The sequence below is a fragment of the Nymphalis io genome, chromosome 20, assembly GCF_905147045.1.
Source record: "Nymphalis io chromosome 20, ilAglIoxx1.1, whole genome shotgun sequence".
Taxonomy (NCBI): Eukaryota; Metazoa; Arthropoda; class Insecta; order Lepidoptera; family Nymphalidae; genus Nymphalis; species Nymphalis io.
Window position 1 is genome coordinate 9,309,901 of NC_065907.1, and position 25,632 is coordinate 9,335,532.

Sequence of the window (25,632 nt, forward strand, 5' to 3'; positions counted from 1 at the left end):
ATGATATTTTATTTTCAACAAACAATATTTAAAAAAGTTACAAATAATGTCATAGTTTATTGTTAAACGAATTTTAATTTGATAAACGAATAATTCATTATTCTATATTTAAAAAAAGTAATAATACAAACTAATAATCTCTTTCATTAATAATTTCTACAATAATTAATTGTACAAAAATTATAAAGCAAGTTGTGCAAGTAGCATATTTATTATTCACTAAATACTATTTCCGCTCTTAAGACTAAACATTTTAATGGTTATCTGATTTAAAATACAAATAATAATATAATAATATATAGTTCAAATAACAATTTCTCATTATTGTATATTAAACATTATCCCAAGAAAATAATTTCAATAAAAGACATCAATTTATGAATGCAACAAAACATTAATTCATTTTATGCATACTTTATTCATAAAATATATTTCAAATAGTGATTTATTTTAAAATTTTACGTGTATTTGTTTTTGGAATGCGTTTAAAAAAATAATGACAACGACTCGAGTTACTTAAATCGTTGTCATGTTGTGCAAATTAAATTATTTTACCTTATTAGAAGTCACTTGTGCCCTCTACCGTTTATTTACAATAATAGTAACTTGTGTTTTAAACACTAGGCACGGTCAGCAAAATAATAAGAAGTTATATGAAGTTAGTGAAATATTAAAAAAAATATTTATGATTTAATTAAAATATTCAAAATTAGAATACAAATTTATTTATTTTATGAATAATGGTTCTTTGGATTGTTAAAAACAGATGTAATGACAGCGTATTACCAAACGAGTAAATTATCTACGTATATTCAATCTCAACTCTTAATCATAGTATTGCAATAAGCGTAACTTTTATGCGGATATGAAGCGGTTCAAAGATCGTTATAAATATATATGTTTGTAATGATTAAGAAAATGTAAATACGATCACTGGACAGGTTTCAAAAGAAAGTGTGAATAGTGACCACAATTTTTGGCAGTGACATGTATCTAATATAAAAATTGCGTTTTGAAATTTAATTTACAGTTATTTCAAAAGCTATTCGTATGTTGCGTTCTGTTTTTTTTTTCATTTATTATAATATATATTTGTAGCGGACCAAACTAAACGATTACAAAATAGGTTTCTTATAGAAATATTTTCTGTAGTTTTACATGAAACGTTCATTAAACGTATATATATTGAAGATGCCCATTTTCTTGCCTGAACCTTTTCACTCTATACATTTTATCACATCAAAATTACAGGAGTCATCACACGAAAGCGCTTAAAAATTTTCAAGAATTAAAAAAGAATATATATAACATTATTTTTTATTATATTATATATTATACATTTTAATAAGAATGTAATTTACAAATATTTAAAAATAAATGCATTACTCAAAATCAGATATTTAATATTATCATATAAATTTATAATTTTCAATAATAAATTATATTTTAACATTATTATTTTATTTTTAATATTGCTTAATAAATATGAAAGCATTTCCGTAAAATGAAATGTTATGTTTCGTTAAGATTACAATCCAAATAATTAATAATAAATGATAAAATAATTTGACTCGATTACAGAATGATATTCATAAATTGCTTTTCGATTTCTTACACTATTTATTTTAAGCATATATCGACTTCATTTCAAGTCATTAAAACAAAAATATAACTAAGAAAACTTACAATTTAAAACTACTGTTATGTATGGTATTCAGAAATTATATAATAAATATTTTCCGGAATAATCAATAATATGAAATCAATGATATTTTTTTCAAAATAATATTTTATAATTATAAACCTTATTTGTAACGGTATGTTTTTTTTCTTTTTATGTAGTAAAATATTAAACATCGAGAATTTATATAAAACAATTTAACTTCAATGTAATTTTTTTTTTCTATAATGGTACTTATAACATTTTAATGATTGTTAGCTAAATGACAAAAATGTCCTTATTTTAAATTTAGCTACATTAATGTGCGTGGGCATTATCTAACTAACATTTTTTTTATTTTTCCACAGTCTAAGCGATTTTTATTTATCCTTACATTTATTACTCTTATGTATATTAGAACATTTGTGATTTTTTTCAATTAAACAATCATAGCTGTATTATATTTAAAAAATGAATAAAATTACTTCAACAATATTTAATTTTTTGTTACGTATACTAAAATTACATTCAATAAATAAAAGTTTTTCTTAAAATTAAGCTATTTTATTATTTATTAAAATAGGAATATTATTAAAAAAAACATTTAAAATGAACAAATTACTTAAAAGCATAGTAGCAAAGCTTAAACGTGAAATAAAAATCATACTAATATTTTCGCAACGCTTTTATAACCTATAAAATATGCAATATTCACAAGCCTTTTTATTATACATATTTTTTTACAGAAATATTTACTCCGAAGCGTTCGATTACAACCATAAAAGCGTTCTTAAGCATTCGGGTATTTCAAACTATACCACCGTATAAAACACGAACAGATAAACCGAGTCATCATTTTTATTATATATTTTAATGTTACACGGACTCCTTACGAATTACTAATAATATACGTTAAGCCGTTTCGAAAATGCTTGTGCTACATAAAGCGACATCGAACGTCAGGCGGTTATTGATCTCAAACATTTTCATTTATACTTGAATAAAACATAACGATATTAATAGTTACCGAGCTCGATTTGAAAACCGATAAAATTTCCTATTTTGGTCTTCAGCAAGAGGTGACTCGAATGACTATGGACTTGGTGTATCGATGAATTTTTAAAAAGTTTAGGCTTGGGACGGAAGAATCGATACTGTCTACAGTACGGCAGGGACGATAATTGGTTGAACGTAATTGTCACGATCCTCAATTAAAAATACGCTTTTTCCTAATTTTATTTAATAAAAATACACATGTATATTTAAAAAAGCAATTCGAAAAAAGAACGTATTCTTATTCTATTTTGACTATGAATATTTAATTGAAATTAAAAATTTGAAATTAATAAATTATTTAAATAATAATGGAATTTATTTGTTATTTTTTTCTAAATAATATTTTGTCGTCATGTATTTTTATTTGCCGTAAAATTATATCTTTGCTATTTGTAACGTGTGTTAATATTTATTTAGACTTTCGTTCTGGATAACGCTTATGTTTGAAAATAAAGCTGTTTTATAAATTAACAGTTTTTCTTATTAGCGAAAATAATTTTGTTCTACTCATGAAAACTATTTCAAAATAATGTAAATATTTTTTCATTGTCTAGACGGTCAATATCTATGCATGTATAATTTCATTCTAAGTATTTTAGATTTTTTTTTTTCTGTTATAAATAATATTGTATTATATAATTTACATAGCTGGCTGGCGTTACGGCGATATTTTATATAAATATAAATATATAATATATATCAAGACGCGTGCATTTTGACACATCAGCCTGCGAGCGTATTAGAATCTTACGTTTTTATTATAGGAGATAAAAATCTTTATTTTTTTTAATATCTTATTATAATATAATTAGATTTTCGTGACAACAGTGGTATTAAAAATTTTTAAATATATCTTTTTGAGCAATGCTTTATCAATGGGATTATATATTTTACATTATTTAATTCAAAAACACGAATATTTATGTATTCACCGTTTGCATTCCAATATCTCAATAATAAGATTGGACGAATTTCTTTTAGAATTTTTTAAGGTATTATAAGACAATAATATACTTACAAATTATCAATTAAATAGGATATTTTTATATACATTCATCAATCAGTAGAAATAACAATTATAAAAGAAGTACTAAGCGATAAAGAATATAATACAATATGAAAACATAGTAAGCCCTTAATTAGCTTTGAAACATTAAAGCAATGTATCATATATTAAACATCTAAATATATGTTGTCACGAAAAACATATATGTCATTGAACTTCACAACGCTTGGTAAAAATCTTCTTCGACCAATTCGTGGCCAAGTGTCCCATGATCACGACCATGTTAAGCGATGCTACAGATACCACGATTCGAGCGAGATTAAAAAAAATGTTCATTTGTGTCGTTCATATCAATTCGTGATGCACTCTGTAGCCAAGTCCTCAGGAGCCCTGTCATCTGAAAGAAGAATTGATAAAATTTTAAAACGGAACTTATTAACTATTTTAGTAAGCTTTTTAATGCAATCATCTTTACTATGTTAAAAAAAACCATTCCAATGCATTAAGAACGAAATAAAAACGTTTAGGAAATTATATTATATATAAAGCATGCATCTATGTTGGTGAATTGTATAATGTTCTAAATAGTATGCCTATATATAAAGCTACGTGCAGATGTGCCTAGAGCGAGTAATTACGAATGTATTAATTTTTTTTCCGTCGTGAGTAAACTGTATAATTTGTGCGCTTTGCAATTACGATAATTATACTTATAGCCGTAAAGCCTCGTTCACACGTACCTCAGTGTGAGTTTTTCATTAGGCGTTCACGAAAGACGACTTGGTCCTGTCGAGTTGGAAAATCTCATTTTATTCAAACAAAATGTTTTTAAAATATATTAAACGTTGAATTTCTGTACGATTTTAAATGTCTATTCATAAGTATTTGTTAAAAAATTGTAGTACATAATACGTACTTGTATAAAATATATAAATTTTATTTTACGTCTTTGCATTATTACGAAAGAAATATTTTTTTTTAATTCCGATAAATAATATAAAAATACGTTAAATATTTTCGCATTACTTAAAATAGTTGCAATAGAATTTTAATCTGTTAGTTTGTATAGATAAAATAAAAAATGGAACACGTTCTATATTGTTTTGAAATGTTTAAAATTTTTACTAGAATACAAGTTTTCCTACTGACTTATATTTATGAATAATACATCAAAAGAACATGCCACTAAATTGTACTAATTTAAAACCCATGTTATTTTCTAGCTATGAAAAGACACATCTACTAAATATATAGCTAATAATTTTGTAATAATATTATCGGTTATTAGAATCCGATTTTATTCAATAATATTTAACTACGCGTGTTATGTTATATTAATTTCAAAATAAATTTATGCAAACATTGTGAAATATTCTGATATTAAAATTGAACTGAAATAATTAAAAAAATATATATTTTATATCTAATACTGTAATAAAATTGTTTTTATTAATACTTATATACTTCTACTTTAGAGGTTAATTTATCTTTATTGATTCAAAACAAAACAAACACACTATGAAATCAACAAATTACTCATTATCCCTTACCCAGATAGCGAAGCAGAATTGGAAATAGGGGGGCTATTTGATTCGAAGCCTTCCTTAGACTTCTCGTTGGCGAGTTGCATCTTCAATTGATGCCCAAAGCACGCGAGATCTTCTCTAAAAGTATCAGAGCCTGGCGTTGTTGGTTTCCCGTCGTCGCCAGTCGCCATCGCCTCGGCGTCGCTCTGCAGCGGTGCCTGTTCGGACTCCTCTTCCGTATTGTAGATCTTAAAATACGCAAACGTCAAATATATCACTGAAATTATGAACGATGGAATCGGTATCGCCGTCGCGTAAACCAAATTAAGGGTGTTCTGCCACATATCGAGCTCCGTAATGACTAAGCCGGGGTCTACTCGGCTGTAATAGCATGAGTAATTGGTGCCGAGTGGCTTGTACTTCCCGTAGAAAATGGTGCAATTAAGTATGGGCGGGTAACCACACCCTTTGACGTTTGGAAACAATCTGGCGCCAGTGAAATACCACTCGGAGTCGTTCCCTTGCAAACCTGTCGGTATGGCGTCCGGTATTTCTTGGTTCTCCATATCCATATCTGGTGATTCTAATGGAGATTCGTAATTTTCGTAATCGTAGTCCTTCCTCAAGGACCGTTCAGCTCTAATGAGTGTCTCGTATTCCGTGGCGGTGATGTTAGGGGGGTAACCCAACTTGTAGTTGACTCTGATCTGAGTGCATTCGTATAAATCTTTTGTACAGCCCTCTCGACAGGAAGCCCAGGAACAGTTACTGGCGCCGATTAAGTGTTTCACTTGGGCGGTGACACATAGCGCTGCTACTGGATCGAATTGCATGAATATCGTTGTGAAAGCTGGTTCTATGACGAATGGGACTAAGAAAAGGAAAGCGAACAGGCTGAAGGTGGCGAGGAGGACGAAGGTCGCTGTCGTGTAGAAGAGCACTTTCTCGAGAAAAGTGGGGGGAATCGGCAGTTTTTCTTCGTCGGCCATGTTGGCGTGATCTCGCTAGAAGCGACCATAGCGCTTGTTTCAGCTCGGCTGGGTCATTTCAAGCAGCGACAGTCCTTTGCACTATTACTGTATCCAATGTTTTAATTTGTATAATAAAGCGCTGATTATTTACATTTTCATATGTCTTTACGTGATTCGTAAAGGCTGGTTTTATTTTATCATTTACGGTATTGATTTTGATCCTAAAAAATATAACTATAATTAAAATAAATTATACAGAAACATTAAATGAATAGCTTCAGTTGCTTATATGCTATATGATATATTGAATTATATTTAATGGCCTGAATGATAAATGAATTATTAAAAAAGCCGTGATGGCCTAGTGGTTAGAACGCGTGAATCTTAACCGATAATCATGGGTTTAAACCCGGGCAAGCACCACTGAATTTATATCAGTGCTTAATTTGTGTTTATAATTCATCTCGTGCTTGACGGTCAAGGAAGACATCGTGAGGAAACCTGCATGTGTCTAATTTCATTGAAATTCTGCCACATGTGTATTCTACCAACCCGCATTGGAGCAGTGTGGTTTAATAAGCTCCCTTTTCAAAAGGGATAGTAGGCCTTAGCCTAGCAGTGGGACATTAACAGGCTGTTACTATACTATATATTTAATGAACTAGTTTCTCATCGACCACTTTATACAAATAACTAAACTATTCAAATAGTGTGCGTCGTTACAATTTTTCAACAAATTACAATCCGCCCCGATTTTGTGACATGATATATATATTTTAGCTCTCTACACTTCTGTATATTATATATATACATATATTGCCTCGTTGTTCTAGTGGCTTGATGTAAGGCCGCAGACCTGGAGGTCCTGGGTTCAATGTCCAGGTCGGGCCTATAAAAAGTTATTGGGTTTTTCTGTCAGAAAATTCTCAGTAGCAGCCCGGAGTCTTTAAGTTGGAAGTGTGTACACTCCCGTGCCTCGGAAAGCACGTAAAGCCGTTGGTCCTGCGCCTGAACTCTTTCCGGTCGTGTCGGATTGCCGTCCCATCGGATTATGAGAGTGAGGGAATAGAGAGTGCACCTGTGTTTGCGCACACACTTGTTCACTATCTCTATAATATATCTATATAATATCTCCTGCGTAGTTAGCTAATATCTCTTGAGATTGGCCGCCATGGCCGAAATCGGTCTGGAGGACATTATTATTATTATATATTTCTAAATATACATATATATATATATGATACAATACGAAAGAGTGAATGCAACTTCAACTGGACGCAACTACAGATTTTACAGTATTAGCGCCCATTACTGGTGATATGGCTTTTTGCAAGCTCGTCTGGGTAGGTATCGTCCTCTCAACATATATTCTACCATAAAACAGCAGTACTTGCTATTGTTGTGTTCCGTTTTGAAGGGTGAGTGAGCCAGTGTAATTACAGGCACAAGGGGCATAACATCTTAGTTCCCAAAGCTTAGTGGCGCATTGATGATGTAAATGATGGTTAACATTTTTTACAATGCCAATGTGTATGGACGTTGGTAACCACTAACCATCACCTGATGGTATGCATATGGGCGACCTGGCCCATATGGTCGTCCGCTTACCTATACGATAAAAAACATAGATCTAATATTTAAATATTAATAATAAATATTGGGAATGAAATATAGTGCACTTGTGCACTAGTTGGCTAATCGCTCTTGAGATTGGCTGCCGTGTCCGAAATCGGTCTGGAGGACATTATTATTATTATATAAATATATCAATTTTAACTACCAATACACTGCTACGTGCGCGTAATTTGCTTTAAGCAAGTAAAAGTGTTTTCAACACGTATTATTATATAGATAATATAGAAAAAAAAGTCTTACGTTAACGAGCAAATTATTTCTCGGCCTATTTAATAAAAAATATATATTCCTGCAAGATGTTCAAGTTACACGATACTTAATACAATTATCTCATCTAATTGCTTTGATGAATATAATTTATGACGAGCCTCGGCTTCATCTGATTTTTTTATGAAGTAGTTATCATCATTTGAGATCTTATACTTTAATGATTATATATTTTTTTATATATTCAATTAATAAATGAAATTGAAGTGTCTGCCTGTGATTTTAAATTAAATTAAACTTTTTACGTTATTTACCAAAACCAAAACAAAACCTTTTGTATTATTCATTTCAGATTACCGCTCCTACATAATAATTTAAATACTACATATTTATTTCAAATAGGCATTATGTCCGTTAAAATGGCAGATTTTAAATGATTTTCATCACAAGCTGAAATCCACGCTGGCGAAGCCGCGGGGTCTTCCTAATAAATAAAGAAAGACAGATGATTTTGTACAATAATAACATATATTTATTTTTATTTAAAAAAAAAACAATCTCTTTTTTTACACTTAATAGGCAAGCGTTTGACCGTTGACTTGCCTGATCTTAAGCATCGACACGGTCTAAGATGTAGCACGCTTGCCTAAAAGAAACCTGTTCACTGTGGATTTGAAGACACCAGCGTTGTACCTATCAGGAAATACGGACTCAGGCAAACCTCTTAGAGACGTTTTACAATAAGGATTTATAATGACTTTGTTAATAAAATATATAACCATTAAATTGATTTTATTTAATGATCCTATGTGTTTTATCTGGTGGTAAAAGTAGTAGTAGTAAGTACTGAGTTTTTCGTCGGTTCTTCTCAGTTTAATCTACTAGGCAAACCGGTGGTTAATCTTGTAAAATTATTTTAACTGTGGTTGTAAGAGCCTACTTGAATAAATTAAAAAAGTGTACTTATTAGCAAAGCTGAATGGTTTATAATAAGCGTAAATAATATTATTGCGTATTCCAATAGTAAAAATCAAATATCAATATCAATTAATTAAAAAAAGTCTTATTATAGTATAATAAAGTCTTATTTGTAGTAATTTATAGTTACAGCACTAGCGTACTGTAATCAACATACAAAAGGGTGCAAAATTTAACCACTGTCGATTAATTCAATTAAAAATTCAGTTACAAGATTCAGCTCACTTATTTTAAAGGTTGATTTAATAAAATCCTGTAATAAACATATTTATCAAAATTTCGAACGCGCTTTAGTCATGGCTATAAACAATGAAACAAGAAATCACTAAAAAGAAATCAATATCTTGATAAAATAAATAATTATTAAATTTATTTTCATATTATAACCCCGTAATTATTATTTCCCAGAAATAAATCAATTGGAAAATGGAGCAATTTTGACGCAACGATTCGAAACCGTAATTCTTACAGCATAAGCGACGCCCGGCTGTCTGCCCGTGGAATTCAGACTATTAGTATCGATTCACTTGATTTAGCTTTCATGAGCGCCTGTCATGTATTGAAATGTGAAAACTACGGTCGAATAAATGTAGTTTTATTTTTAATAAGCTTAAATATTTATTGCGACTTTTTTTTTTCTTCAAATAATTTTAAAACTATAATATGAAATAACAATGATATGTAATAATCAATATGAATGCAATAATTAAGAAGAAAACGCTACGACGCAATGTCTAAAAATGATTTTTCATTTTGAATAACTTGATTGTACTTATTGGTAATATTAACAAAAAATTGCCTTATAAATATTTTATATCTTTAATAATATAGCACTCTATTAAGTAAGTCATATTTAAAAAATATATTCTTTATTTTTTTGTATTTAAATATATTTTATTGAAATCATTTAAACATCCAAATGAAATTAATATTAAGAAAATCATATAAATGCATAACTTTATTTTTTCTAAAATTCAAATTTGGAATACATTTAACAAGTAAAATGAATTTTAAATGTTGTTAACTAATAATCGTTTTTTAAATTGAGTTTATCCTTTTATTTTAAGATTTCTATTAAAACATTATTAATATGTTCCTATTTTTGTTTCAACAAAGTGTTCCAGTTTGCGCTGAGCGATTAAAGGCCAATGGGTTAGATATTTTTAAATAATGAACGTGCATCTATTATATGCGTTTATATTTAGTAGGTTATTTTCATAATTTTATTTCATTACACAAATTTACTTCAGAATTAATAATATGTAATGAAAACAATTTTAACGAATTAAAAAGTATCATTAGGTAGTTTTATGTAAAGAATATTTACTTTTCGCATTTCGTGAGGTGTATTCAAAGCGATCTATTCGTTAATATAAAAAGAAATATTAATTACTGCCTTGAGTAGTGGATTAATGGTTTTGAAATATGTGACTTTGATGACGTCTATCCAGTATGCCGTTTATTTATTTATTAGGTGTATATAATATAGTGAAGGGGAGAGATGTTGGGGTTAAGGGTTTTAGATTGTCCTTCTTCGCGGTTCAAGCTTCCTTCATACCAAATTTCATCAAAATCTGTGTGTTCTAAGCGTAAAATCCTTAACTGAAAGAGAGAGAGTTACTTTTACATTTATAATATTAGTATTATACATCTTATTAATAAAAATTGAAAAGTCTTAACAATATGTACTGTAAAGGCTGTCTTATTTTACAGGTAATCTTTGCTGATAAGATTTTGGCAAGGAAACGGGTGATTGCAATTAAAATTTAAAAAAAAAACATGGACAAACATAAACTACTGTATAAGACTAATTGTAATAAAAACAAATATTATATTGATTTATATCATGGTAAATTACACATATCCGTAAATTATATATATAATTTGTGTTTATAATTCATTTCGTGCTTGACGATGAAGGAAAACATCGTGAGGAAACCTGCATGTGTCAAATTTTACCAGAAATTCTGCCTCATTTGTATTCCACCAACCCGCATTGGAGCATCGTGGTGGAATAAGCTTATAGACCTTCTCCTCAAAAAAAGGAGAGGAGGCCTTAGCCCAGCAGTGGGACATTAACAGGCTGTACAGTACTGTTACTGTTTATTATATACAAACGGTGTCGTACATGCAAAACGATATTATAATACTACCCACTCTTTTACATTTACATACCACAAATAATAATTAAGTAGTAATAAGTACCAATACCTTTTCAACGGTCTTACTTATAAAGCTAGAGGTGATTATTTAAGCAATGCTGTGTCTTCTTCTTACCAATGACAAAACGATAATGACGGAAAGAGTGAAATGAGTGTTTAAAAAAACAGCCGCTTAGCAACGTTAATAAATTATAATTTTTGTTTATCTTCTGTTCAACGGTGAAAAAAAAACCATAAGAAACTTACTTACGTAAAATTCTGACTTATGTATATCTGCATTGGAGTGGCGTGGTGAATTGAGCTCTAAGCCTTGTGGGATTTCACAGGCTGTTACTATACTTCTGTTTTTAATGAATAATTAAGAAGTGAAACCTTTAAACAACAATTTAAACAGTGGGATTTTTATGAACTCTTAACAATGTTTCAAGTGTCAACTTCAATTTTTATCTTGAGTGGCTGTTCAAAAAACCGAAGTGCTTGTCACCTCTTTGCTGAAAATTTTAATCGCTTGTTTTACCAAACAATTCATTATTTGCTTTAGAAAGTAACTTTATTCAGCTGTTTAATTTTTGAAGAGCTATTCGCGCAATTTATAACCTGCTATATAGCTTGAGAAATACATTTTAATAAATAAAATTATTTACTGTCGAGTATATATTTGGTAGTGTATTTTCGTGAAAATATAAATGTGAAATGATAATATAAATCTCTTAATTCTCATCGATGGTTATTCTCAGATTTTAGATAATTGATAATAAATAATCGAGAGTAATGCTTCCATATTGAATAAGGATTTTGAAGTCGACTCTTCGCATCGATAAACAGTATTCTAAATGAATGTGTCATTTGCTGTATATTTCCTGAAGCTTGGAAGAGCGCTAATGTTATACCTCTTCCAAAGAAAGCTAATCCTGTTTCCTTTTCTGATTTTCGTCCTATCTCTATTTTACCTTTCCTTTCGAAAGTTCTTGAAAAACTAATTCACTTTCAATTAAATCTCTTCCTAAACAAGAACAATTTGCTCAATCCCTGCCAATCTGGCTTTCGCCCTGGACATAGTACGGTTACTGCCCTTATAAAAGTTACTGATGACATTCGTTGGGGTATGGACAATAAGCAACTCACCATTATGACTTTGTTGGATTTCAGCAATGCTTTTAATAGTGTTGATTTTGATGTCCTACTTAGTCTGCTACGTTCTCTTAACGTATCTCCTGCAGTCATTGACTTGTTTAACAGTTACCTTCATGGTCGTCGGCAGCGTATTTGCACTGATGATACTTACTCATAATGGCGCGATATTTCTGCTGGCGTACCGCAGGGCGGTGTGTTGTCTCCGTTACTATTCTCTATTTTCATCAATTCGATTACTCATAACCTATCCTCTCTCTACCACATGTATGCAGACGATGTCCAGATTTACACCCAGTCGACTTTGGAGAATCTACCGTTGGCTATCGCAAGGATGAATAACGACCTCAATACCATTCTTGAGTGGAGTAAATCTTTTGGTCTTAATGTTAACCCTAGTAAATCTCAAGCCATAATAATAGGCAGCCGGAAACAATTATCAAAAGTTGACTGGTCTTCCTTGCCATCAATAATGTTTGATAATATTGTCATCCCTTATTGCGATTGTGTTAAAAACTTGGGAGTTTTCCTTGATAATACTCTTAGCTGGACTCACCATGTAAATGAGATCAGCAGGAAGGTGTTTGTTGCGCTGAGGTCTTTGCGTCGTCTTCGACATTTTCTTCCAATTCCTACTAAAATTATGCTCGCACAGACTCTACTCCTTCCTATCCTTGAATATGCTGACGCAAGCTTTGTTGACTTAACCGAAGACCAATAAACTAAGCTTGAGAGACTTCAAAATACATTTATTCGGTTTATATTTGGATTACGCAAATATGACCACATTTCACAATTTCGTTCTCGTCTTAATTGGTTACCCATTCGACTTCGCCGGAATATTCACATCCTGTCTATTCTGTACTGCGTTTTGTTTCACCCTTATACTGCCCCTTACTTAAAGGAGAAATTTTTATTTTTAGGAAATCCTGGAGAAATAGTTCGTTCTGTGAAGAGATGGATTTTAAAGGTGCCCGAACATAAATCATCATTTTATAATATTTCTTTTACAATTCAGGCTATTAAACTCTGGAACGATCTTCCTATAAATATTCGGGAGGCCAAATCTGTAAATATTTTTAAAAAACTTGTGAAAGATCACTTTTTGTCTCAAATGCCTTATCACCAATTTCTTTTATTTCAGTATTTCTTGTATTATTCATTTGCTTTTCTTTTTTCTTTTTTGTTATGTTTGAGGATTTATCGTTTTATTCGTTATTGCTGTATATAGTATGTATTTATATCATATACTTATAATTTTGTATGTACTGATATTAAAATTTATTTATACATGATACATGTATAGTATGTGTATTTTATATTATATATATAAGTTGTTTTATATTATATATGTATGTATAATATGTGTATTTTATATTTACATTTAATAATTGGTTTTATTTTAATTAAATATTAATATTATTATATTCATACCACACCACCTACCTACCCCATATCCTATCTGTAATTACTTACACTCGGTTACCTGGAAGAGATCGCTGTGTAGCGATAAGGTCGCCATAATTGTATATTTATTTAGGCAATATACATGTTTTTATTTTTCTCTTTGTGGTGTGATGTACAATAAAGTATTAAAGTAAAGTAAGTAAGTAAAGTAATTGGAGCTTGTGCTAAAATTTATGTTCAAAATCTTTAATGTCTAGCTTACATCCTCAAATGATTAAATTTTGCAGTGACAACCCTATTTTTTTTTAATAGAATAGGAAGGCGGACGAGCATATGGGCCACCTGATGGTAAGTGGTCACCAACGCCCATAGACATTATCATTGTAAGAAATGTTTACCATCGCTTACATCACCAATGCACCACCAACCTTGGGAGCTGAGATGTTATGTCCCTTGTGCGTGCAATTACACTGGTTCACTCACCCTTCAAACCGGAACACAACAATAACAAGTACTGCTATTTTGCGGTAGAATATCTGATGAGTGGGTGGTACCTACCCAGACAAACTTGCACAAAGCTCTATCACTAGTAAACACATGGAATATTAAATTTTATCTATTATTTTGGCTCTCAGTTTCCAAATGGGATGTTTTTAACAAAGTAGGAATACACAGTTGCATCACCATATGTTTACAACAATATTATAATACTATATTGGTAGAGCTTCGTGCGTCCGTCTGTGTAGGTATCACCCACTAAACAGCAAGACTTAGTTTTGTTAAGCCAGTGTAACTACAGGCACAAGGGACATAACATCTCCGTTCCCAAGGTTGGTGGCGCATTAGCGTTGTACGGAATGGTTAATATTTTTTACATTGTCAATCCATTGGCGGCGGTGACTTACCATCACTTGTCAATTAGCCTATCTTTTTTATAAAAACGATAAAATAATACTTTTATTTTATGCAATAATTATTTTATTTGTTATTATTTTTATTATTATTTTTATTTGTTATAGCAAAAATCTCTTCAAGACGATCTTTGATTACATGACATTATCACTACACATATTGTAATACTAAGTATTATATTGTAACTTATTATAAGAACCGTCGCGTTCAAGAAACTCAAATCATGAACAAAATGTAATACAATATCAAGGCTGTATAAAAAGGCGTGCATGTTCCGTGACGTCTGATTATTATTGTCACTTCAAGCGAGCTCGATACTAAGACTTATAAAGTTTTGCATATCAAATGTATATCGCATATAAATTTATGCTGCAGGCGTTCTATTATTTTGTCCGAATTGAACAATTATCTTTCTTACGCAAATAATTGATACATTGGGTTACATTATTGCAATATTTGCAGAAAACTAATTTTTTTTTTTAAATAATAATTGTTTTTATTTTTTTGAATAATACTCTTTCATTTATTAATAAATAACTTGCTAAAGTATCATAATTAATTCCCACTCCGACTGATCAGATAGTCTAATAGTAGATCAGTATTGTTGGGCCAATGTAACTACAAGCACAAGGGGCATAACATCTTCGTTCCCAAGGTTGGTGACGCATTGCCGATGTTAGGAATGGTTAATATTTCTTATATTGCTAATGTCTATGGGCGGTCATCCTAAGTGGTCATAAAAAATAATAATTATTATTAAATTTGATAAGCTATTCAAACTATGATTTTATTATCTGTAATTCCCAGTAAAATTAATATATATTCAATTTTATGTAATTGACTAGCATAGCATTCGTTTTATAATATAATTGTGAAATTTTAAGCTTCTGTTAACTCCATGAATATCGCGGAAATCAAATATTATAAAATAAACTATTAAACAGGAAATAATCGTTATTAAATTAAAATAATATATCGTTTATTATAAAAAACCTTCCATGCGAAATAAAATAGATAATACTTTGTGGTTTTATTTAATAATTATTAATAGCTGACCGAACTCATTTATCATCTACTGGTGGTAGAGCTTTGTGCAAGCTCGTCTGGGTAGGTACCACCCACCCATCAGATATTCTACCGCAAAACAGCAGTACTTGTTATTCTTGTGTTCCGGTTTGAAGGGTGAGTGAGCCAGTGTAATTACAGGCACAAGGGACATAAAATCTTAGTTCCCAAGGTTGGTGGCGCATTGGCTATATAAGAGATGGGTGACATTTCTTACAATGCCAATATCTAAGGGCGTTTGGTGACCACTTACCATCAGGTGGCCCATATGCTCGTCCGTCTTCCTATTCTATATAAAAAAATAATTAATAAACTTGATAACTTGTATATTTTCGCAATTCTTATAATATAATTTAATGTGCCAAAACGATACAATAATTTTAATAGATTATTATGTGATTAAATAAATTAACGAGTTAACGGACGACGAAATCAAAGAATATAATTAGAAAATTAAAAAATAAATAAGTTTCGTTTAATTTACATGAAATTTTATTGAATGATCCGCTTAATACGGATTGATAAATGTGAAAATGTTTCGAGACGTTTAATCGATACCAGAGCTATTTTTACCGTCGCTGCAGTTAAATTATGTACGGACTTCAATTCAACACTATATAAAACTAAACTTTTCACTGGTGCTAGGGCTTTGTGCAAGCTCGTCTGGGTAGGTACCACCCACATATCAGATATTCTACCGCAAAACAGTTGTACTTGTACTGTTGTGTTTCGGTTTGAAGGGTGAGTGAGCCCGTGTAATTACAGGGTCATTACAAGAGACATGACATCTTAGTTCCCAAGGCGCATTGACATTTCTTACAATGCCAATGTCTATAGGCGTGGCTCATATGCTCGTCCGCCTACCTATAACATACAAAAAACTTCTTAAGATCTTTGAGCACTAATGGACGCCATTAACTCTTATATGAATATTCTTTAGTCGTTTCTTAGAACACTGCTTGGATGCGTTAGAGTGAGGTGGAGTTATTTTTCTCTACTGGGACGGAAATAAAAGCAAATGTATCATTGCAGCGCAAGGTTCAAGGAACATGTGGTAGAATTTCACTAGACTTCTTAGGTGAATTATAAACATAAATTAAGCAAACTAACATTTTGTAGTACTTGTTCGAATTTGAACCAGCAATTCGGTTCGCGTGCTTTGGCCAATGGGATATTTTATATATCTATATACATGTTCACGTAAGTAAAGTCATAAATATTGTATATCATATTATATAAAGTAACATATGCATAAGTAACTGCTGGACATAGGCCTCTTTCAAAGTCCGGTCTTTGGCCCTTCATATCGGCACCAGAAATTTTGCATATCACATCCGCCTACTTAACCCGGGCACGTCCTCTGACCCATTTGACAAGATGCGTTCTCTGATCAAGAAGTCATCTACCCAGATATGTCCTACACATCGGGCCAGATATGTCCTACCTACTACAACTGGAACTTGCTAATTATCTGGACAATGTTTGTGTCGGTTACTTTTGATCTCCCTCAAATAACGTCATTTTTAATGCGATCCTTTAGAAAGACTCCGAACCCTTTCAGCAGCTGAATAAACATAATATGAATATTGTGTCTAAAATAATAAACATAAAATGTAAATAGACGGAAATCGTGTTCAAAGTCGAACATATTGCTATAAGGGATCCTTTCTAACAGTGAGGCACTGGGAATCAATCAATAAGGGTAGTTAAAAAGCTAAAGGACTAACTAAGGCAGTCAATGTACGCGATACATTTATACAGGAAATAAATTGGTAACTTTAGGGCTTGTATTTTTTTTTGTATACATTTATTGTTATATTTTTGAATATTAAATTTTAAAAAAAGTGAAATTAACTAAGGAACCAATGTATTATTCGATAGGCTTATCAAAAATGTGTACAAAATGAAGTTCTGTCACAAAAAAGCGAATTTTGATTTGAGAAATTAACTGTAGTAGTAGGGAGAATTTCTACAATCAATTCGATTTAAAACGATTAATTTATATTTGTAAAATGTGATTGATTGTAACAAAATAATCATTGAAATCCAAATATAAATATAATTTGAAGATTTGGGATTGATTCCAATTTTTGTATTAATTCATCGAACTTCAAGTTCAGTAGACCAATCTAAAACAATTTGAATGGAAGCCAAACAATTATGAAACAAACAAATAAATTTAATAAGATTTATTTAATTGCTACAAGAGATTATTATTATATTATTATTCTTTAGAAAATTCAACTTCATATTCGAAATTCGAAATTTAATAAATTTTGCTCGCGTTTGAGGAGAGGGCATCGGGGTAGGGGGGCGTCAGGTGCAAGGTAACGTTAAATATATACCTACATATATTTTTAGAAACATTAACTATAAAGAATTATAATTACAGGGATAGCGCTGCTAGCTAAGCCTACAATTGGTTACAACTATCGATGAGAAATACCTACTAGGTAATTTAAAATCGGAGACCACGCAATGATGACGATATTCTAACTTCGGTGACGGCCAAACTCCATGGAGATTAGCCAACTGCGAAGGAGAAGAACGTTGAGCACAAGTGTGAGCACAAACATAGATGCACTCACCCTTACTCTAATAAACCAATGAAACCGACACGACCAGATACATTTCAATCGCACGACTAATAGCTTTACGTGCTTTATGAAGCACGAGATTATAAAATTGCCTAATTCTTCGGGATGGTACTAGAAATTTCTTGATAGAAAACTCCAAAAACAAAAAAAAGATACATGGAAGAATTAATATAAAGTACATATTGAAGGTAGTTTTCACTTATACAGATTCACGACTTTAGTCAGCGGTAGATTAGGATGGCGTTCTGCTAGAATTATCTAGAATGATTTGTTCTGAAAATATAAAAATATACTTATATATTCGTAATCTTAGCAATATTAAATTAATATAAACTTATTATAATATTATAAATGAGAATCAATATCGTTTCTCAGATTTCATAGTAAAAATCAATAAGAAATTATTTTATGGAAATTATTGCTGCGAAATGTATAAAACAGTATCTGTAATTTAGTTGTTTTGTATTTTAATGAAGTGATTAATATTTATGAAAATGTAAAGGCATTTATGTCGATTAAATAAAATTATGTTTTATTTATTATTCATGATTTAATGGCACAACTTTTATTCATTATTTTTTGTTTTATCTACATAACGCTTAAAAATATATACTGAAGGACAAACGCAGATATACAAATAAAAATGTTGTTTTTTGGGCCATGTACCTTACCGAGCGTATGAGAACAATTCATCAAAGGTTTATTACAATGATGGCTTATAAACGCATAGAGAACAAACATACAAGGAAACATTCATTTTTATTTACTAAAAAAAATCTATATGTTTTTATATTGTTTTATAAACAGTATCCTGAATGATACGCGAACGCATTGAATCGAATTAAAATAAGCATGAATTAAAATATCATTCAATATATAAGATGTATCATCACATATAAATATTTTTTTTTGTATTCAATATCACATTTTTCTTACCATTTTCCTTAATAAAGTTATAGATTGATTGAATTAATGTCGCACTGCTGGATATGTTTATTCCTTCGAATAAACATGGGATTTGTGTCTTCACTTCGATGATCATGACGATGTGAATTGAAACATTTAAAAAAAAATGTACGAAGGCAGATGACCTGTTTGTTCACTAAACCCAGACATTGAGAGAAATACTAAATTGCAATAATTTTCAATCTTTACATATACATATATTAGCATATGACATATTAAGAAAATGAGCAAAGTTTTTAATATAAATTTTAAGGTTTTTTAGAAAAATAACTCACTTGGTGCCAAGGCTACGTGCAGCCCTGTCTATGGGTAACACCCACTCATCAATTACTCTACCAACAAACAATAATTATTTATGTTGAGGTGTGAGTGAGTCAGCTGCTCATTGTCACTGCACAACGATTAACGAAATGAAAATTAAATTTATATATATATATAAAAGCCGAGATGGCCTAGTGGTAAGAACGCGTGAATCTTAACCGATGATCGTGGGTTCAAACCCGGGCAAGCACCACTGAATTTTCATGTGCTTAATTTGTGATTATAATTCATCTCGTGCTTGACGGTGAAGGAAAACATCGTGAGGAAACCTGCATGTGTCTAATTTGACTGAAATTCTGCCACATGTGTATTCCACCAACCCGCATTGGAGCAGCGTGGAATAAGCTCCAAACCTTCTCAAAAAAGAGGAGTGGAGGCCTTTAGCCCAGCAGTGGGACATTCACAGGCTGTTACGGTTACGGTATATATATATGTGTGTGTATTTAAATCTATACACATACTGTACTATATGTAAGCTCGTGTTAGTAAGTATTGCAATCCAGCAAGTTTAATACATTGTGTAACGGCCAGTATAAAGGTTGTTCAGCGGGTGTGTAGGTAAACACTTATATCTCTCTTTCTGTCATCATTAATTTGACATTTGATAGAAGAAGACACAGCATTGTTTATATAGTCGCCCTCTGAAGAACATATATAGGTAAAACTGTTAGTGTGAAATTTCGTGGTTGTAATCATAATATCAGATTTCTCATATAAGATAAATGTTTTCTTTTAACCAATAGCCTAAATAGATTTTTTTATCGTTCTTACTTCAACTTAAGCGTATGGTATTTATTCCTCTTAGGATATTAAAAACGTAGTTTCAGTGTCGACGATGAATTAGTTAATATAATCCTATTTATTTTTTTCATATATTTTTATTATTTATCTTTAATATAATATGTCTTAATCAAATCATATCAAAATCCTTTATTCAACATAGAAGCGTTAGACTTATTGAGACATTATACTTATTGATTGTCAAATTATAAACTACCACCGTTTAAGAAATATCCAGCACTGAGAAGAACCGGTGAAAGAAACTCAGTCGGTAAAATTTTATTATATAACTGTAGCCCTTGTTTCCTAAATAATAATAAATAAAATAATAATACTATATATCATAATAGCATAGGATATACAATCATTTAAAAGCGTGCAAACGCCCTATCGCTACAACAATCTTGAAGCCCTTGTGACAAAAACGATGAAAGTAAAAGAGTATTAGTTCAACTGATCCTGAAAGTTAAACTTAAATAAAATATATATAGTTTGAAACATAAATTTATTTACATCAAGTATGTAACTATGTTTGCCTCGGATTTCACTCGCTTTAAATTTTAATTTTATTTAATAAGGCATTTATTGACGCGTCAATACCCGGCTGGCTTGCTTGCCTGTGTATTTAGCAATTTTAATGCCGATTTCTTGAACTATGAGTTACTGCTGCAGCGTCAGCTTGTCGCGAGTTACAACAAAGTTTATAGTATAAAAACCGTATAGTATAAAAACAACAACGTATAATGTGCTGTGGTTTCTTTTACGGTGTTGCTCGAACGATATTGAATAATAATAATAATGTCCTCTAGACCGATTTCGGTCTCGGTGGCCGATATAGATATAAAATCGTTCATTTATATATATGTATAGATAAGCCACAACCTTCCACAATAATTATCCTTAATATGACACAAGATCCATTGAGCTATCACAAAAACGCAAGTCGATAAATAATGTGAATTAGAAGATTTAATAATAGGAAGGCAGTGATGGTAAATGGTCGCCATGGCCTATAGACATTGGCGCTGTTAGAAATATTAACCATTCAACTATTAGACACAAAGATGTTATGTTCTTTGTGCCACGACACTTTAGCTCAATCACACTTTAAGCCGGAACACAACAATACTAAGTATAGATACCTAATATTTCTTACAGTGTTATGACCATCTTGTTTACCCATTTGCCCGTACCTATGATATAAATATATTAAAGGTTAAAAGTTCATAGGCAACTTTCTGATTGACACAGATAATTAAGTAACAATTTTATCAATGTGTAAAATCAAGTCAAAGACTGACCTTATTGCATTATAAACCGTAATAGCCGTTAATTTTTTTATAGAATAGGTAGGCGGACGAGCTAATGGACTACCCGATGGTAAGTGGTCACCAACGTCCATAGACATTGACATTGAAAGAAATGTTAACCATCGCTTACATCACCACTGCGCCATCTACCTTTGGAACTAAGATGTGATGTCCCTTGTGCCTGTAATTATACTGGTTCACTCACCCTTCAAATCGAAATACAAAAATAGCAAGTACTGCTGTTTTGCGGTAGAATATCTGATGAGTGGGTGGTACCTACCCAGGCGAGCTTGCACAAAGCCCTACCACCAGTAAAGTAATAATGTTCATTATTCAATACGACGCGCATATGCAATAGGTACATAAGTAAGGCTTAATGCTCAAAGCATTTACTACAATAACACATTAGGCAAGGGTAAAGAATATGAAAGTTTGTATAAAAATCCTTCATTTTTAAGAAATAGTTATGGAAATTGGCCTGAATTATAACGCAAGCGACGCCGCGGGTAAAGCACTAGTCTGTTCATACATAAATTGCACTTTTAACCAATTTGATGCATTAGTACACGCAAAGCAGGACATCCTGGTTTCGAGATAATCATTTTGTCCTGTATACATGAATTGTCAGTTTTTATTAACCGGTTTAATTACTAAAAAAATTATCAACAAAAGTTATATAAGATATATGTATAAAATAGTACTCATTACACTTCATTACTCACCCGTGAAATGTTGATAATCGACTTATGGTGATATACTATTTTGATGCGTGTATTCTTGTAATGTTATGATTATAATGGTCAATGTCGTATATCACATTCTGACATTTCACGACCGTTTTCTGGTGTGTGTTATGAGTATGTTTTTACAGATTAACCCTACTGTAATAATTTTATAGATAAAAAAAACTGTACGTAAGAATCGGTGCAGTTTTTTTTACAAAGTAGGAATACTAACAGTGCACTATAATATGGTCGTTATAATATTATAAATGTGAACATTTTTTAAAACATGGATAATAATATTATAATGTAATTCATAAAAATTTTATATAAGTTAGAGCTTGAATATAACAATGGGTATTAAGGTTACGTTTGCTACTTGACATATTTTTAATCATTTCAGTTGCATCAAATGAACATTGATTGTTTATTATAATTATATAAAACTGTAGGTACTTATTCAAAATTTTATAACATAAACAATCATTGTACGAAGAGGAGGATTAACGTAAAACTATGATTCCCAGTCTCAACGTCAATCCTTTCTGGGCAAGGTAATTGTTTCTAAAACAAAATTCCGGAGCTATTTTTAACATTGTAAATTTCGTTTTAGCAATGTTCATGTTATATTACTAGAGTTTCACTGGTTCTTCACAGAACAGCCTCACATTTCATTTTTGGCAAATGGGCCATTATTGTAAGTAGTCACCATTGCCAACAGACCATTGTCTACATGCCATTGCATTGTAAGATATATTCACCATCCATTACATCACTAATGCCCCACCAACTATGAAAGCTAAAATGTTGTTACCCTCGTTACACTGCTTACTCATCCTGCAAACCAGAACACAACAATACTAAGTACTGCTGTTTTGCGGTGGATTTGTACTGGTGGTGAGGCTTTGTGTTAGCTCGTTTGGGTAGGTACCACCCACTTATCAGATATTCTACCGCAAAATAGCATTACTTGGTATTGTTGTGTTCCGGTTTAAAGGGTGAGTGAGCCAGTGTAATTACAGGCACAAGGGACATAACATCTTAGTTTCCAAAGTTCATGGCGCAATGGCGATGTGAGAGATGGTTAACATTTCTTACAGTGCCAATGTCTATGAGCGTTGGTGACCACTTACCATCAGGTGGCCCATATGATTGTCCGCCTACCTACTCTATATAAAAAAAAAGATTATGTTATGTGTGGGGACCTACCCAGACAAGCTTTCACAAAGCCCTACGGCCCATATATTCAAATAATTACTAGGGGCTGCTTTTTTATTTTTAAATAATTTGCATCGTTATCTAAGATGTACTAGAAAGAAGTATGCTCATAATATGCTTACACAAGCATGCTATAAATGAGCACACAACGCGTATCTATATTGTACATCTAAAACTACAGATCAATTTAATTTAAAAATATATCATTCTTATCACGTTAGGTGAATGAAAAGTACATTTCATGATTATTGCTTCTTATGCATCACGAAGGTTATATGTAAAAGGTTGCATATATGAAGCCGAGATGGCCTAGTGGTGAGAACGCGTGAATCTTAAGCGATGATCATGGGTTCAAACCCGGGCAAGCATCACTGAATGTTTATGTGCTTAATTTGAGTTTATAATTCATCTCGTACTTGATGGGGAAGTAAAACATCGTGAGGAAACCTGCATGTGTCTAATTTCATTGAAATTCTGCCACATATGTACTCTACCAATCCGCATTGGAGCAGCGTGGTGGAATAAGCTCCAAACCTTCTCCTCAAAAAGGGAGAGGAGGCCTTAGCCCAGCAGTGGGACATTAACAGGCTGTTACTGTATATATATGACATAACAGCCATTTTTGTATTCTAATTATTTGCAAATGTATATTTGTAATATTTGCATTAGTATAATATTATTACGTTTATCTATACTAATATTATATAGTGCGAAAGTAGCTCTGTCTCTTACGCTTTCACAGCTAGAATCCTGAACCGTTTTTGATGGAGTTTCGTATGAAGCAAGATTAAATCCCGAGGAAGGACATATGATACTTATTTAAAACAACCCCTCCTGCCAACACCGACATCTTCACCCCTCACCTAATATGCGAGTAAAGTCGCGGGCAAAATCTTTATTTATGATATTATTGTATTAAAGATGCTGTAATTATTTATAATTTAAACGGCATTTAATTTTTTTATAACAAATAATTTTCTATCTATATGTATATTAAAATAAAGTAAATTTTGTTTAATAATGCTATAATATATAAGAAATAATATATAAGAAAAAAATACAAAACATGCCAATTGGACTGTTCAAATTAAATATATATTTAAGAACTGAACTTAAAAACATTTATTGTTAGTATAATTAATGATACGTTCCATTTAAAAAAAAAATTATAAAACAAATACTATTTTTAAAACAAAAATATAAACCTATTGAAAATAGAAATATCAATGCTCTATCATTCCTTTAAACGTTACTAGAATTCATTACATAAACATTAAACATATATAATATAGATTAAAACTATCAAATATATATTGAAAGCTATATCTACGGCTTAAGATACTATCACAAACACACAAAGGGTGCGATTGTTGAGAATCTAGACTTTTTTCTACTTATATATTACATAACCTAACCTCACTGTCGAGACCTATTGACGTCACGAATAAAAATCCTTATACACCATCCTTTAATAAATCATATTAAATTAAAACGTCAACAAAGCTACATAATGGTTTTCGCAATATGACATGTTTTACTCACGTCATACATTTAACGGCATACCTTCAAGCATATGACAATACTTATCAAAACTAAAACAATGAATCGTTCACGCGATTCGACATAATGCAGTGGATGGCTGAGCGGAAATTATTCGATTTTTAAATAAACGCGTATTATTTTAAAATACGAAACACATTCTTTTTTTTCTTTCAAGTGACATATGATGTATAGCAATGGAACGTGAAAATACGATGTGTAAAAATAGCATTGTACCCAAAACCAGCCTTTACAAGATCCACGATAGGAGACGGATGCACGCTGAAAGGAATAAGGTTTTCTATGAGCACTAAAATATAACACTAGAGCATTGTGTTCTTTGGGAAGCGTATAAATAGTTTTTTTTTTTTTTGACGTCAATTTCAATGGGACGTCAACGCGAACCCGCGGCTCGGTAGCAACTGGGCGCAAACTGTCGTACCCAAAGTATTGGCACTTCAAA

At 31.3% G+C, this 25,632-nt stretch overlaps 1 protein-coding gene across 7 annotated transcripts; it reads right to left on the reverse strand.

The window, feature by feature from the left end:
* Nucleotides 1-1,828: 1,828 nt before the first annotated feature.
* Nucleotides 1,829-25,581, reverse strand: LOC126776384 (protein tipE). 7 transcript variants are annotated; one of them, XM_050498873.1, is made up of 4 exons: nt 25,414-25,581; nt 5,273-6,440; nt 4,463-4,508; nt 1,829-4,119 (listed from the first exon to the last, which is right to left on the reverse strand). In XM_050498873.1, exons 2-3 carry the CDS (start codon nt 6,235-6,237, stop codon nt 4,481-4,483), a joined length of 993 nt encoding a protein of 330 aa, XP_050354830.1. In that variant the 5' UTR covers nt 6,238-6,440; nt 25,414-25,581; the 3' UTR covers nt 1,829-4,119; nt 4,463-4,480. The 7 variants fall into 7 exon arrangements, with proteins under 7 accessions (XP_050354830.1, XP_050354833.1, XP_050354831.1 ...); XM_050498876.1 differs by having other exon boundaries at nt 5,273-6,358; nt 25,424-25,579; XM_050498874.1 differs by having other exon boundaries at nt 5,273-6,324; nt 25,414-25,579.
* Between the last annotated feature and the right edge of the window lie 51 nt (nt 25,582-25,632).